At 44.0% G+C, this 17,574-nt stretch overlaps 1 protein-coding gene across 1 annotated transcript; it reads right to left on the bottom strand.

Annotated features, from left to right (window-relative positions):
• Window positions 1–2,451: 2,451 nt before the first annotated feature.
• NBR1 (neighbor of BRCA1 gene 1) lies at window positions 2,452–15,770 on the bottom strand (the record flags this gene model as incomplete). The annotated part of the gene is made up of 20 exons (XM_010022471.1): window positions 2,452–2,628; window positions 2,984–3,089; window positions 3,643–3,721; window positions 4,274–4,365; window positions 4,631–4,991; window positions 5,557–5,682; window positions 5,800–5,988; window positions 6,461–6,571; window positions 6,854–6,929; window positions 7,376–7,528; window positions 7,948–8,235; window positions 8,726–8,885; window positions 9,449–9,655; window positions 10,132–10,296; window positions 11,410–11,627; window positions 12,731–12,805; window positions 13,339–13,557; window positions 14,063–14,085; window positions 14,463–14,481; window positions 15,708–15,770. Coding segments are annotated over 20 exons (2,907 nt in total), but the record flags the coding sequence as incomplete, so codon positions are not given.
• Window positions 15,771–17,574: the final 1,804 nt, after the last annotated feature.

The following is a 17,574-nucleotide window of genomic DNA, read 5'->3' on the forward strand; positions in this document are numbered from 1 at the left end:
AAGCACACACTGAAGCCGGGTCATGGGGAGCGTCTCCTCACCCAGCACCCCCAAGTCCTACACTCAGGGCTGCTCCAGCCTCTGCCCAGCCCGTCTTTGTGCTGGGGATTGCTCAGACCTTGACGAGGGTCACTCCTCCTGGGAAGGGGCTGTGCCCGGCTCACAGCTCTGCGCTTCCCTTCGTGCCTTCTCCCACGACGACTCCCATTCCCCTCCAAGCCCCGAGCCCCCAGCGAGCAGTGCAGCAGCCACAGCAGGGCACAGGCTTCCCCGCACTCTGGCCAGGCCCCAGGCCCAGAGGGCTGGTGTAAGGGCAGAGGAAAAGCTGCCCTGTCCCTGCTCCCCTCTCACCCCAAATAAGATCAGAGGTCACATGTGCACTATAGAATATATTATAAATTATACCATGCATCCATTAACAAAATATACAAAGCCAACAGAGAGATCTCTATCTTAAGCCTGAGCATTCATTAGCTAAACCCTACTAAAAATTAACCTAGGGAAAACAGCATTTCACACTTCCCCTTTCACGCTGCCATGAAGTTGTTTCTCCCCAAAGGCTGTAGTGTTTCATTCACACACAGAACACTGCATCAGTCCAAGTATGAAGGTAGACACAGAAAGAGCACGTGTCCTGCTGGGCACTCCAGATCAAAGCAGATACCCACTCCACGCTTCAAAACGCCACCGGCTACTGCTCTTCCTCCACATCCTTCCTCCTCCTCATTCTCGAGTTGGCAGCAACCAGTATGCACAAGTGCAGGTGAGAGCACCACCAGCAGTTCCAAGTTCCACGGCCCCAGCAGACAGTCGTACTGGTGTACAGAGGAGGGAAACACTGCAGAATAGTCCTACTGTATTTCAAAATAAACATTTACGAGTATCTCCCCCACGATCTATAAAAATAGGTTTAAAACAAAACTGGTATAATACACTTTATTTTCTGCACTTATTTAATCATCTCTTATCTCTAAGGGTATCATGTCTTTTAAAAAATTACTACTACTGATCACCTGCTCAGTCACAATCCTGACAGTGCTTCAGCCACAGGGTGACACAACAGGAACACCTTGATTCGAAGTAGCAGTAATACAAAATAGTTTAGGATCAACGGTCTCTTCCTGCAGCAAGGAAAAGTCTGCTTGAAGATAAGAACATAGCCAACACTGCTGTCACCTCCAGAGGGACCAGGCTGAGTCGTCACCTCCAGATACACCACTGCACAGCAGTGCATGTTGCTGGTCTCCCGTGATTCTTCAGAATCAAATCTCTCAACACATTTAGAAGGGAAGTCTCAGAGTTCCAAATTAAATACGGGCATCTAAGCCAGAATCTTGTGAGCGAAATGGATCCTACGGACACATCTGTGGAAGCACAGGAGCAACCAGACCCATCACAGGATACTGCACCCATAAAACTGCTCCAGTTAATGCCTTGTTCAAACCGAAACACAAGTCCCACAGTCCCTGCCTCAAGCACTCCTCCTGGTCCTAACCACCACCACAACTTGGACTCCAGTTCAGGTCTGGGTTTCTACACTTCCCTCGATTCTTCTATGTGGTACTAAGCACGATGAGAGGTTTGCACTATACTGAAAGAAAACTTTTAACGTTTCCACAAGAAGCCTGTAGAGATTCTTCCAAAGGCCTTTCCTTCCCTCACAATCCATTTAAACAGAACATTGCACATAGGCTGTATTTCCCCCTAAGAGATATGCTTTGTGCTATCAGTACTAGAGCTGGTTCAATTGCTGCTGGTAAATTCACTCTCCTGCTTCATGCTGCTACATTCTGGTATTCTCAGGTCAACAGTGATTTCACTTTCAGACTTTCCAGAAGTTGTTTGATGGTTTAAGATGGCTTTTGTGTATGAGCAACCTTGTTCTCTACAAATCATTTGTAAGGTTTAAGTCTGTCACATTACTATCATGCACTGGACAAATCAATTACTAAATCGTATCAGAAGGAACAACTTACTAGTTGTGGGCATCTCTTGTAAAATTAGGCAAGACTACATTTTACAGCAGCATTTTGCATTGGTTCCTAGTCCAAAGCTTGTTAAAAGTCAACAAAACAAGTTTCCAGCTGCCTAAAAAAGAAACATCTTAAACGTGATAAGAGAGGAAGTTCTCATCTAGGTGGAAGTTTAAGTAATTCTACAGGATTCCCTGATAAAAGGATTTGGTATGAAATTAGAGACTTATAAGACTACTCATGAGGTCTAACTGTGAGGTCCAAATCAAAGGTGAAATCCTGGTCTCCAACTCCTAAGATGCTGTGACAAGCACTGTTTGACCTCTCCATGAGAAAAACAAGAAGTCAAAAGCTCAAAGAAAAGCCAAAGCTGTAGTCACAGCTCCAAAGGGAACGCAGCTGAGGCACAGCCTGCTACTGCTGTGGTGCTCTGGAGAGTTCACTCCACGAAGACGACTCCTCCCTCCACCAGGAAGGTTCAGCACCTACCACTGTACCAGTCACTGTTCCCGAGCTGAAGCAACTCAGTTACCACTTGAAGCATGTTATTATTGTGTTTCTTCAGCAGCCGGAGGTTTAACTGCCTGTCACAGAACCCCATCTCAAACAGGCTGGACAGAAGAGCGGCAGTGTGCTCTTCTGTAGCTGCAGGCTGCTGGAAACAAAGGAAGATAGGCTATAAAAAGAGAATTTTTGCCATTGGAAGCATTATACTGGAATATAATTAAGGCATAGAGGCCCTTTTGTCTGCAATTAAACTGTTAATATTCACTGTCCATTACGAAAAGGTGAATTACTGCCCTTCCACGAGGCTCTAAGAGACATGTCCCCATGGCAGGGATTTCCCTGCCTCCTCATGAAGCAGCACACTTCAAAGGGATGCCACTGAGCTGAACATTCTACTGTTGCATGAAGTCCTATATATAATCTCAATACATTCATGAAACATACAGCTGTAATTTCAAAGTTGGCATTCTGTGAAACTCCCCCAGCATAAACCCTACACTTACCTGTTCTATAGTGGGTGGTCCAGCAAACAATGCTTTGTAGGCAGAAGCAGCAACTGACAAAGCACCTTTAACAAGTTCTCCTGCAATGCTGCTTCCTTGAGGGTATCTGCAGAGAAAGAAGTCAGCCCTTACTTTAGGGTCAGTAAAGCCAAGTACATGCTCCATGTGAAATACAAGTTCTTGAGGAGAGAAAAACCATGATCCAGAGGAATTACTGGTGTCTGGGGGCTGATCTATGTGACACATCCATTCAGGTCAGAGAAGCTTCAAGTCACTTAGTATTCCCCTCAACGTTTTATCTTGCTCCTCCAGTATCAGTATCTTAAGATGCTCAGAGATTATTTGTAAAATCTCTATTTTAAGAATCCCAAGATGTTCCAGAAAAAACCACTTTTAGAAGGGTTTTTGAAGGGTTCAGCTTGACCTCTTCATACCCTCCTGCCTGCCAGCTCTCCATCCTTCATACTCGTGCCTAAGTAGACACCAAGATCTTATGACAATACAGTATTCTATAATTCAGCATGTGTTTCCTTAAAGAAGGGAGGCCTGTCTGGAAAACAACAAGTGAAACCCATCAGCCAGTATTTTTTCTAGGTGCCTAATTTAGCAGTTCTCAGTTTAAAACAGCACTTGTGAAGTCACAGCTTCAGCTTCATTACCTTGGGTATTCTGAGCACTTCCGTTTACTAGTTAGAAATCCAGAAGACCCTGGTCCATGACTGTCTTCACCACTGGGTTCTGGAAAAGGAAGAAACAAATATCATTTCCAACATGTCCAGTAAAAGAGAAGTTGAAGACACACAGTATGTAGATGAATGGAAAGGAGTGGTATTCAATCCAAAATTAGTACTTTCACATTTAGATATCCAGACCCTAACTGCATTCTCACTGCAGTCAAAACAAGCAAAAGAGTTTCAGAAGTCACTTGGCTGATAAGTTGGTGGGTGTTTACTTTAACATGAGACAAACCTCAGCTCTCAGTGATTGTAACAGCAGCTTAAATACACAGCTCATTAGTTCCAGAGCGAGGTAGTTTTCCAGGTCTCTGAAAGTACTTCTGAGTCCCATCCTACCATTCCTAATGAAAAGATACTCTTCACTGATCCACAAAACCAACTCTTTCTTTAGTCAAATCCTCTATATAGTAAAATTTCAACACCCAGAGAAAAAACAATCATTACTTGGTAGATTTTTGCTCTCCTCAAGACTACCAAGATACCAAATGCACTTCTAGGCATAAGAAATAGGCGATAACAATAGGATGCACCCTTCATAAAGTACTGTCAATACCTTCTCTTATTTGATTCTGAGTGGAGGAGAGATTCTCTGCAGCTGGTATGTTTGGTTCTTGGAAGATACGATCCTGAGGAGATGCAAGATTCCTGAGAACGTAAGGCAAAAACATTACTTTTACTACTTTTATTCTACATGTAGACAGGGGGTAAGTCACGATCAACAGGCAAATTGCCTCACCTCAGCACTGAGTACAGGCTGTATAAAAAGATGCAGGATTTAGGATGCTCACTCATGTATGAGATAAAATGTTTGTTACAACTATCTCTGTTTGGACACTGAACTTAAGCACAACATCTGCAGACTCTACAGCAACATTAGCATAACCTTTTTGTTCTTGTCCAAGAAGCCCACCTTTGTGTCTGGGTTAAGGTGTCTGTAACCTCCGGGGTTAACGGTTCGACAACCAGTGTTTGTGAAGTGGTCACCATATCACTGACACTGTGGATCTGTGGCTGGCTTCCCCCTTCTGGGTTCTCTGCTCCTGTTTGAGGTTCTCCTGTCATCTCCAAACTGGGCTGGGAAAGAGCTGAACTATACATAGACTCCCCTAAGGGACGGCTGGTGTCAAAGCACTCAGGGAGAATGATGATATAATCCTCTGATGAAGCAGAGGAGCCTTGACTTTGGATATCATCTTTATCATCAACTTCTTCATCAGAATTGCCAGTATCGCTGCAGGGGCCTGCTCTCTCACCAGGTAGTGGTAGGTCCCCTAACAGGAGAAAGAAAGAGAGAAGGGAAGTGGAGTATTAACAATTGCCCATTTTGTATGAATAACACAAGGTCAGTATTGGCCTGGAAATAATCACCAAGTATCTGAGAACAACTAAACCTTTGCTGCTGGTGTCAGTGGTGTCATTTACTTTGTCTGTAGTGTGAAAGACTAACAGATCTTACTGTTAAGCCTGTGCAGATATGCTGCTGCTATCAATGCTTACAACAAAAACAGGAGTAAGAGCTACACTGAAAACTTAAACAGCAGTTTCCAGCTCCAGAATCCCATCACAAACACTTCAAAGCACTGACTTCAAGCACAGGTACAAAGTACAGAAGCACCAGCCGTGCTTACACACCAGCACTTATTTGAGTCCCTGACTGGAAGCTGTGTCTCAATTTCACTGGGTTTTTTAAGCAGCAGTTAAACCAGCAGCTTGTTCTAAGCACTGACCCCCACCTCCTGATGTCCTAGAACAGTGTCAGATGGTTTTAGACCTCATTTTCTTTTTTGTTTGGCCCTTTTATCAGCTGTATCTCGAATTCAAACCCATTGTACTCACCGTGGCCATTTCCTGTCACTGCCTCTGACTGATGAATCTTTGCTTCCTTTTTGAAAGTTCTGGTCTTAGAAGACTCTTCATTTATTGCATTACAGCTGAAGGTGTCTTGCAGCATTTGTGAAGAGTCTGATAAACCAAGCAGGGAAAACAAAGCACTATCACCACCTGCACTGCAGGGCCATCTGTGGCCAACGGCTGACTGCACAAAGTAAAGCCCCAGAAGGCAGCTGAGGCAGAACTTACTCTGGAGGACTTTCTTCTTTTGGGGGGGCTTGTGGTCAGGTGCAGCATCCAGGGTTAGGGAACGAATGACCGTTTCACAGACAAACTGAGTCCCACTCATGTCTTCTTCCCCTTCCTCCTGATTCAAGGGATGTTCAGCTTTTGCTTTCACTAGACAAGCATCTGCAGGAAAGCAGGCTTCCCTCACTGCTTCCAAAGGGAAACAGCAGATTATTCCAGTACCACTTCAAGGAAATGCTGAGTGCAAGAACGATTTTTTAGCTCACCAAGGCTAACACTGACTGTGTTCATGCTTTTCAAAAATGGAAAGATTCTGGAATTGAGTTCAAATTGAATATGGAAGTGATTGAGAAGCACGGGGCTGCACTCAGCATGTTTGAGTACAGTCTGCTCTATGAAGGGCAAACTCTTCATTCTCCCAACAACTCTAGTGGTTACACAAACAAAGAGAAGCATTTGTATTTCCAAATTGTGTATGTATCATGCTCCAACCTCTACAATCAGAGAGCAGCATCAGACCACACGTTTATGAGGCAAACAACTGCTTTGGTTTTCCACAGCAGACAGGAGTTGGAGTTCTTTTTAGCCACTGTCTGCTGACTGCACACAAGTGACAACATCCTCCTTCCCTCACCCCCAAGCTCCCCGTGCTGCTGCTTACCAGGCACTGGTTTAAATCCACTCCCCTCGTTCTCCTCCTCTATCTGACCTAAGCCAGGTTTCTCCACCAAGGGGCTATCATGTGGCAAAGGGGACATGCAGGGAGTCATGTCTGAAAAACAAAAGTAGCAAAGGGAGTAGGAACCTTCCTTCCTCCAGGAGGCAACCTTGCAAGAAGTTATTCTTTTTTAAGGGATATTCTTCCAAGACAGAAGAACCCCAGTTATCTTACACAAGATCAGTTAGTGAAGTTAACCACTAACTTTGCATTACACTGGCACTGGCTGAGCAAAGAAAATGCAGCCTTCAAGCTCTGGAATCTTATGGTCTTGGGAATGTGAAGCTGAAGCACAGCTGCGTGTGCTGGACAGCACAGAGCCTATGAGAACCTTACCAACAGGAGTATTGTGCGGCACTCGCTCCAGCTCCTGCACAATGTTAATGTCCAACAGCTCAAAGGACAGCAAGTCCTGCGAAAAGAAACACCAGAGCTTTCATCAGCAAACCCTGAAAGGAAATCCTACACTGTACTTCCAGCAGGAAATCCCACTAACTTCCAAAGAGCTCACTTTGTTACTCGGATTGACCTCAGACAGGGCAGTTTTCCCATAACATACATCCACATCACAGAATACGGTGCACAAATTAGGGGAGCAAGAGGCCCCTCATTTGTCAGGGGCCAGAGAAAGACCCCACTGACTCATTTTGAGAACCTCAGCCTGTCCCTCCCACACAGTGACAGTCCCAGATACCAATCTGAAAGTAGTTCTGCGACATCAAATGCAATATATGCTTCCTGAAAATACAGTGGCTCTTCTAGAGCTCAGAAGGTTTTTGTTCTTACAGATATTTATACACCCAGAGATCAAGCCCAAGGTGCTTTGCTTTATATTTAATGTGGATTTTAGCACTTTACCTGTGCAGTGAGGAGGTCAACAGATGGGATATAAAATTCTCTCTCACTTGGCAGATTTTTGACCTTTAAAGGCATAGTTGGCAGAGGTATTTCAACCTGCTCCATGATTTCACCCATCGCTTGAACACCTGCTTCTGTCTTAAAGGAAACATCCTGCAAAAGTAAGACACCAATGATGTCCCAGAAGCCCCTCATGCAGCAAATGAAACAGTTACATGAAATGTAAAGCCTGAATTTTGTGTGGAAGAACACAAGGTATTTAACTCATTTTAGAGCCAAAAGGACAAGACCTAACATAAAGGGAAATCCTGCACTGTTTCAGTTCTGTCAAAGAACTAGACAAATAGCTGCAACAGACTGATAACTAACCCCATGCCTGTCGAAAAGAACTTACATATGTAATAGAAGTTCTGCTTCTGTTCTATTAAAGACACAAGTTAGAAGCAAACAGCTAAGAGAACCCCCTGGAAACCAATACAGCTTGGGACACTGTGCCACTGCACTGAACAAGATGCACTGCTCCTTCTCCTGGACAGTTCAGAAGTGCCCCAAACACTGGATGAGCTACTTGCCTTTTTGGTGCTAGAAGCTTCATTCTTCTGGCAGGAGTCAGAATCCTTCCCATTGCTTTCTAGACATTCAGCAGCAGGGGAGGGATCCACAACAATACTGCACCAGATCCTGGGCCCAAACTGTTCCCCTCTGTGTGACAGTCTCCAGTGAGACGTGTAAGTTCCTTCTATATTAGGAGCTACGAACTCAACTGAAACAGTTCCTACTTGTCCCGAGGGAAGGGATGGCACCAACACATCTTTTTTTTCAGAAGATGCCAAGGTCAGGTTTCCCCACATAAGTTTCAGCTGAAATACACAACAGGAAGAGCAAGTTAACTTCACAAGCTTCTCTACACACTGGGTTAGGAAGGAGCACCCAAAGCTCCCCTTCTGAAAGGCCTTGCAGGTACTGGCATGGAGAAGAGAGGCTGCTAGTAAACATTCTCACATGAGTGAATCACCACAGCCCCATGTTCCACCAAGAATGCCCTCACCTCACAGAAGACAGGCTTTTTGAAGTCAGAAAAGCAGCACATGTTATAAACAAGGTTGAACAGTAACATAACAGCACTGGAAGACATGTTCAGCAACGTTAATTTCAATTGCTTTCCTTCTGTAGTCTGCAGTTGTAAAGAGTACCCAGACAGCTTTTTGTCCCAGAGTTCCCAGCTTGTTTATTAACAGGCCAAATGAAATCCTGAACAGGTTCTGACACAGAATTCAAATTCCTAATTCATACAAATACTATCTTCAAGAACTAGTTTAGTGTGCAAAGGCAATAGCAAAGGCAGGATACCTTCGTGTCTGAGCTCCATTCCACACTGCCAGTATTCTTCATTTGCCAGTGCTTGATAAACTTGGTTCCCGGTTTCATGTGAGTCCCATCTGGCAAGTTCTCATCCACAAATACTGCACTTAGTGTTGGGACAACTGCTTGGAAGGGCTGAGTAGGGCTCCTGGGATTGGGAGAGCAAACAAACAGACAATACATCAAAACCCCACCAAAACTGAGCAAACCATTCAGCTATTGCACCGGCTAAGCCCAGAGGAGGCCATTTAGCTCGATTCCTTCTGCTGCCTCTAGAAGTGCTGCAAAATTCTCATGTTTCAGCTGCTGTCTCATCTGAAGTCTAAACAGTTTTACAGCTGCACATTCATAAAACCAAAGGGGATGGAAAATGCAAAGGCTTCTCATGAGCCTCAGCCTAAGATCACAGAAAAAGAAGCCAAGATTACTGCACATGAGCACACATCATGTACTTGACTTCACGCAAAGGCAATATAGCAGGAAGACAGACTTCACACACGCCTGGGTATACATTTATTCCCAGGCACTCCTCTTGCTCCTAAGTCTGTATCAATATGCACACTTCTGGTAATAACCATCAGTTGGGTTTTTTCTTCTCCTACTCTCCTCCCAGGTAGAGCCAGTAAGAACACTCCTCCTTGCCAATTCCACTGAGACAAAAGTCTCACAGGGTCTACACAAAAGGTCAGCTCAGCTAAGAACATCTCTTACAGGAAGGTGCTGGGTTGGAGGCTCTCGGGTTTCAGAGCTGGTGAGCCACTCGTTTCCAGGCCATGGACAGAGCTCCATAGGTGAATTTTCCTGTGCAGTTTGAGCTGCTTTTTCAGCTCCCGGACCTCTGCTTTTCGCTGTTTCTTCTCTGCTCGTAATCTTTGCTTTTCTGCCTTCAGAAATCTTTTGTCCATCTGTTTCTGGAGCCTGCAGAGAGAATAAGCCACCTCGTTACAATACATTAAGCTGATTAGAATTCACCTCTAGACAACACAGCTTTAGTCTCCAAGGGAACACTTCAGGAAATGCCTCATGTTTCTAGACTGGATACCAAATGATTTTAAAAAAACATCTTCATAGTTGCTTGTGAAGATATTTTGAATGGCTTCCGCGAAAGAACAAACTTAAAGGCAGATAAAAGCAAGCTCAAAGGAAAAGCAAGCTCTCAAAGTTCACTGCCCACCTCTGGCAACATTCTGTCTTTTCTACTTTGTTCTTAACAATGCTGTAAGATTCACGACTTAGGCCATTTATAAGTATACAGCTAGTTTTAGCTACTCACAATAAAGTCCTAGTACCATTTCCATTTCTTGTTATCACTAAACCTACACCAAAAGCTGACTGTCAACCCCACTTTGCTATCAAGATAATCCTGTCAGGTATGGAGAGGTGCCAGCACTTACCTAACTTGCTCCAGAGTAGCAGGCAGGCGAGGGGAGAACTCTGCAAGACTGTAACTCTCGGCAACACATAGCACAGGTCTTCGCAGCTTCAGCAAGACATGATTAGGATCATGGGCATATGTTCCTGCTTCACACTGTTCACAGATATTGTAGGCTGGGCAAAGGCTGCAAGGCAGAAGATGCAGAAGGTTACCAAGAAGCAAAGAATTAATGCACAGAAAAAGACACTGAAGGATAATCAAGCCTTAAATTTCTGCAGAGAAACAACTCTGTCTCATGCTACCCTTGGAAGCAGAGCCCGAGGGAAACAGAAGCTGGTTTTCTCACTTATACATCAATATTTGGAGCAATCTGGAACATATAGATCTCTCTTCCTGGCAGAACTGCAACATAGTTCCCACTTCCTTCTCGAATACACATTGGAAGAAAAAAAAAAAAAAAAAAAAAAAAATGGAAAAAAAAAAAAAAAAAAAAAAAAAAAAGAAAAAAGAAAAATCAATGCTTCCTTTAGCACAAGTGACTAAACAATTGTTGCTATAAAGGATAAAACATTATACTGACATCCAATGCCAGAAACAGCACGATACTTCTGAAAACTGAGAGGATAAACCAACTGAAGCATTCAGGGATGCAAAGCAGATTGGTCCTGCAGGACTGGTGAAAAACAGACTGGCATTTCCTGCCAGCAAGAAAAACAAACAGCCAAAGAAAAAAAAATCCTGACACTGCTGCTGCCTAGTCCCAAAGCGCTGACCTCGACAGCAACCGTCTCAGTCAAATAAAAAGCTCACTTCTGACACCTCACTTAAGGCACTTGTCAGAACCTATTTCATATTATTAAAGTGACAGTGAGATCATTAGAGAGAGGCATGACCTGCCTTAGCCTCACTGACTGACAGAACTAACAGGCTGTTGTAAACTGGCGGATGCAAGTTTGGCCTTTTTTGTGTTTGCTTTTCTGTTTAGTTAACTGAACAGAACATCTTCCTTTGCACGTTATATGCAAGAAAAGGTAATAATGAGGTTTGAGAATATAGCAAGTGTACTAAAGTTCTCCTACTTTAACAATCACATTCTCAAAACAGTATTAATCTTGTTCTTATGCAGATACAGTCTAGTAACCACAGAGCACATGAGCTCTTTGAGACACATATTACATGTTCTGAGAGGTACAGCACGCTGCAGCTTAGAAATCTGCAAGTCTACACCACCAAGACTGCTTCTCAGACTCAGTCCCATGCCAGGTTTCCCACACTCCCTCCTCTACTCATGTTCTACCTGCACTGGTAACGAACTCCGACGATCCGGGCCTGGCAGCTGCAGCAGGAGATGAGCCAGTCACACTGGCTGCCATCCCCTGGCTGGCTCTCTGACACTGCAGGTTCTGCTGGAATAGTGCTCTCAGGAAAATCCGGAGGCTGATTCTGCTGAGCAAGCTTCTCGTATAGCTTCTGCTCCAGCTTCTCAACAGTTTCCTTAACTACCTGTTCCCTAAACTGGAGACAAAGTAGTCAGGGATGAGACTCACCTATGCAGTTTCAAAAGTTAATGTTGTCCCAAGTCTGCCAATACATAAACCATAAAGCAGTTCAGAATCCACTTCCCATCCCCCTCCAGCACATTCCACATGAATTTTAACAAGCATCACATTCTTCAAAGGGGATCTGTGTTTTAAAAACACCAGCCCAGAGCTTTTAACAAGACTAATTCAGAAATCCTATACTCATGCTTACAGCATCCAGGTTCTTCCATAGCTTCACACAAAGGGAAGGAAACCAACTGCTGAGACATTAACCCAACTCCCAACAGACCCCTCTGGAGTCACCAGCATTAACTTTGGTCCAGCAGGGATGTTTTAAATACAGCCACTAAGGCCCCACCTTTAGTTTGTATAAGAAGGTGGCAAAGGAAGGAGACTGGGGAAAAAGCTGAAACAAAAATGCACATGTTACTGTATACTGTACCTTTTAGTTTCAAGGACTCACTAGCTAATTTATTCTAAGCATTCACATCTGTGTCTCAGTGATGTTTATTAGTTGTCCAAAGTTAACACCCACAACTTACTAACCTATAGGTTATATTCAGTGGTCTCCTGAAAGTATTTTCTTAAATTAAACAATCAGGATAAGCAAGGTCATCAAAAGCTCTGCTCCAAGTCCAGGAAACTGAGTATCACCCTACTGAAACTGGTCAAACCAGAGCCTCCAACAGCAACACTATAGCTCATGCTCTCTCTCATCACAAGTGAAGCTCCTACAACTACCAGGAGCACAACAAGGATTCTATCACAAGAGCTACTTAAACCTACACTCAAACCCATCAAGTGCATAAACCAAACAATCCACTTTACACAGTAAGTGGCACATATCAAACTCTTTTTAAGGTAACAGCTACACTGTACAGCCAGCCATCTACCTTCCATTTATCACCACAAAAGCAGAAGGATTAAATGCCTAAATGTCCTTTAAGATTCCTAGTCATGAGTACTGACAGCAAGTGTGATCAGGTGAATAGAGTTTGGCATTACAGGGATCTTTTCCACCCACAGCCTCTTATGTATTCCTTTAAGAATACTAAATTCAGGAGAAAATACACTTACTGTTTCCAGGTAGCTAGTAAACCATTCTGGAGGTTTTTCATTTGTTCTTCCTATTCTAGTGTGATTTAACTTTTGCTGGGGAAAGAAAACCCACAAAAATAAGTCACCAACCTTAAGTATGCAAAGCTGCAAAACCCCTCACCCCAGCACGTCAAACACTTGCAACAGCTTTCAAGTAGCTTCACAAAAAGATCTCAAGTTATTTGGAAAACTGTAGTAAAGCAACACAACTCCCCTGACATTCTCCTGAAAGAGTTTTGCATAGTTAGCATTTAAGTGTAATTCTGCATCAAAGCCAAAGAAACCAAGTCAACCAGAAGTTACCAGATGTCAATCAGGGCTTCAGGAGACCAACTGCTTTGTTTATCAGAATACTTAAGAATGGTCAACATGAAAGAATCTCTATTTCTAAATGCAGCATCAAAGTTTCTTCTTGAAGATGTTCAACCACTTTTACAAGCTACAATGGGTGCAGGTAGCTGAAAATGAAGACCAGTGGCTGAACTCAGAGGTTTCATGCCTGGGTGAAGATGACAATCGTCTCTAAAGCAAGTTACACTTGGGAATTCTTTGTCTTAATGCACACATAATCCAGCTCTGCCTCCTACCTGAGTTGCCAGCTCCTGTTCACTTTTTAAGTCTTCCTCTAACCCCTGAGCTAGCACAGAATAGTGCAAAGGAAGGTTCTTCTCAGCTTTAGGAGGTGCCAACTTTCCTGCTCCAGTTTTTTCATGTGGTTGCGAAGAACAAGAATATGAAGCTTCTTTCAAAGAAGAGTTTTCTTCATACACATTCATCTGAAGTTGATTTCCTTGTTTAACTGCAATCTAAATCAACAGTACAGAAAGCCACCAGATTTAGTGCACTTACAAGCAACTTACAAAACCCTGTAAAATCCAGCACTACCTTACACTGCAGAGGTGGGTGAAAGTCACCCAAACCAAAGGAACACCCAGTGAAATGCCCAGGCCCAATCAGCTGAGGTGTGATGGTCTGTTCTGCCTTTCTTAAAGGTTACCAATAAGCTTATTAAGAAGTTGATTATAAGCAAAAGGATGCAGATATTCTGCAGGGATCTTTCTATAATAAAGCTGCTCAGCTGAGCAGTAAACAACAGACATTCTGCCCAGGAACTTACAGCAAGTTTTAATTTATGCTTATTTTGAAATTATTAGATTTGAAAGACCATGAGCAAAGTGCTGAAAGCACTACTATAGCACAGCTGAAATTTAAAGGAAAGCAACCTTTCTGTCTAGGTAAAATTAACCAACTCCAACTGCAGAAGGATGAATATATCGGAAACTAAAAACCAGAGTCAAAAAGAGCATTTACCTTCAGAGCTTCTTCGTATTCCTCTAAAGAAAAAGGGAAAGAAGTGTGAATTTTCCCTGTCTCAAGCAGCAGATGCAAGTTTAGCACACAGTATTTAGGGACCCCTACATTAAGGAGCATCTCCCATACCTTTTGTAAATTCTCTTACTAGCACTACTGAAAGTTGTACATACAGCAACAAGCAAACATGTTCTAACAGCCAAGACACTTAACATTGCATTAATTCAATCATTTCCAATTTGTTCCTATGGATTGAAACCTCTTTCCTTCAGGAAGGATTTGACGCCCAAGCACACACAAAATCCAGAAATCAACGAGGAAGCCTTCCCAACTGCTTCTCCAGAAACATGAACAGCTGGGGTCTGGTTACCAATGTCACTTCAGTAAAGTAGCAGCTCACCTTTGCTGTTCACAGAGACCTGCAAGAGAAATAACAGTAACAGCCACTGAGGTATTTCTGCCAGTCTCTGAACATTAACATGCATTCAGAATAAATGGACTGTTTTTTTAATCTGACTGAAATCCTCACCCCTTCAGCTATTTGCCACCTTTAGTCATTCACCAACACTGCGGTGTTCTGGAGCACAGCATCTTCTTCACTAGATCTGTGCACTAAGCAAGGGCTCAGCACCTACCAGCAGCCAGAACAAGAATGATCCCATCTACTGGCAGTTAAGCTGGCCCTGGTACTGCTATACAAGTACACAGATGGGGGACCCAGTTACTTTTAATGCCCAAAAGAACAGTCGAGTGTTTCACGATTTAGATACAAGCCAAACCCATCATCTACAGGTGCTCACTTATCCATTCTGCACACAGAAGTTACTAACACAAGAAGCTATTTAATCACTACAGTATTGCATGATTCACTCTAGCAGTATTTTAGAAACATCTTTAACAGATGCATCTGTATCTTTATATAGATACAGGCTGGAAAACAAGGGGATAATCTTTCCCTGATGTGAAGATACTTCCAGCAACACATAGCTCCCATCTCTGCAATTTAGTAGAGCTACAAACCAAGTAATGGAACACAGAGTTCACAAAAGTCACATTCTGTCTGAGAGCTACGTTCTTTAGATAACCAGAAAGAACACGAAAGGGTGAGGTTATGTCAAGCAGGAAGTTACTCAACAAACACAACCAGAAGTAACCAATTTGTTCTGAGTCAGTAATCTGCTTGGAGATTACAGCAGCGGATTTGAGTGCACCAGATCACTGAGCTGAGCATATGCTCATGACGGGGAACCTACATTTTCCAGAGGCAGGAGCACAGCCTGCAGAGACAGGGCTTTCCCATGGCTGTAAGCACAGCTGCAACTACTTGATTCTCCTCAAACGGGAGAGGAGAGTTCCCCAACAGAAGCATCTCTCCCCCAGAGCACACCGAATCACTGCCTCTTTCTATGGGGTGGAAAAAAGAAAGGTAGTAGCTTCTAAAACGTATTTCAAAGTAAGCCTGCTCCATTATGAGTGAAACCACAAGACTAGCAGCTGTTTTCTTATCAAAGGGGCAAAACACCCCACCTCTGATGCATAAGATACATTCCTGAAGGACCCACTACAAAATAGGAGGAGGCAGGAAGGTTCACACCAGTCACATCTTGGCAGACCTGCTGGGAGGGTGGAGTGGCAGGTGTTTTACCTCATCATTGTCCTCATCAATGTACTTGATCTGAATGTTGTCCAGGTCAAATGAAACTTTAACCTGGAGGAAAAAGCAGGACAAAACCAGAGTGAGACACAACGAGACAGGACTGCAGATGTTCTCAGTTAATCATGATTAATGCTTTAACCCTTCCAGACCTCCCTGCAGTTTCTCTGTTGAAATAAATGCTGTCCCACAAAACCCACCCTGGGGCTGAACCACTCCCCCCAACGCCTCCAACCTGGACTAACTTCTAGAATGAAAAAGCTTCATTTCTTTCATGATTCCCCTTTACCAGTTAATGTTTACCCCAAAATAAACAATAACAACCTTCCCATTCCAAGAGGGCAAGAACAGGGTTAGGAACTCGGTCATGCCAAACATGCCTAAAGCCAACAATCCCCAAAGCTTAACTTTTACCTTAGAAAGCACCAGGAGGGCAGCTCACAGGTAAGCAGTCTCAAAGGAGCCATAAACAAAAGCACACTTTCCCCACACACTTCCCCCCACCTGGTACCATTTGGGTATCATTTACCTCCCAGGCTGGACTCTCCTCAGCAGAAACCCTGATGCATTTGAGACCTGTTCTGCTAGCCTGGGCCTCACATGGGGGTGAATGAGCACACCAGCAGCCTCAGAAGGCCACGGGTGGTTGGGACTTACATAGCACTTCAAGAGCACAACGTCAAAGCTCCATATGTTCTGCAAGGAATGTGCTACACGCAGGTTCTTCCAGTGATCCATCCCCAGTTAATTTGAGAGTGCAGCAAGAGAACCAACTCAGCATGTCAAGAAACAACCCTGGTCTGTATCTACATTGCCCAATGCCATAGACTGTTCCCCTGAGACTCAAAGCAGAACCAGGGATCAGGTTATCCCTCAAACAACAGACACGTTCAGTAACATATTAAAACATGGGAAGCAGTTTAACTGCTATTACCTTGAAAGAGTAATTCACACAGCAAAGTGCAGAGACCCCGCGAGGTACCACCTTGGTTAGAGAGGCACTACTGCCGTGGAACACCACAGCTTGAACGAACACACCCTCAATGTGAAGAGCAACTCTCTGCTCACAGAGCAATCCGCAAGCAGGGTTCTGACCAGCTCAGCCACTCCTGCAGGGTCTATCTGCCAGAACATATTTAAGCCTGAACTGGCACCTCTTCTAGAAGGGTGAAATACAACAAGTGACGATGATGCAGCTCAAAGTTTGAGTAATTCACAACACAAGAGCCTCCTACGAGGTTCTGCAGCGTATTGGCAAAATAAAAAGAACTGAGAGAGAGTAAAACACTGCCGAGATCTCTCAAGATGCAACTTTCCAATCGCTGCAGCTTCGTTATAACCAAGGGAATGCTTATTACACAATCCCAGCCGCAGCCAGTACAGGCCTTTTCACTAAGGAACACCAGAAATACAACCAAAGCTCTTCAAGATACCAAATGCATGACAGAGACCTCCGTAAGCAACCCACCCGCTAACAGTTATTCCCAGATTAGCACACACGAGGCTCCAGGAAGCGAGAAACCAAACCTGCAGCAGTGACTCGGCCCCAGAGAGCAAAGACAACCCTCCGGGAAGTTACAGAAGAGCGTTATTCCCGCAGATCTACTTCCTGGGTGGAAGAACGGGAGGTATGAAAACTAAACTGCCCTTTACAGGGGTACAATGCCACGTAAGTGTGGAACAGAGCAAAGCACACGGCTAAAGCCACCGCTCGCAGGGGAAAACCCAGCGACCCAGAAAGAGCTTAACCCAAGCCCGGCTTCCCAAAACACTCCGAGTACGGACAGACACCAAAGTTCCTGTTAACACCAGGAGAAATACTGCGGCCGCGGCAGAGTCACCCCGGCTGTAACAGCCT

This window comes from Nestor notabilis, unplaced genomic scaffold, assembly GCF_000696875.1.
Source record: "Nestor notabilis isolate BGI_N333 unplaced genomic scaffold, ASM69687v1 scaffold27969, whole genome shotgun sequence".
Taxonomy (NCBI): Eukaryota; Metazoa; Chordata; class Aves; order Psittaciformes; family Psittacidae; genus Nestor; species Nestor notabilis.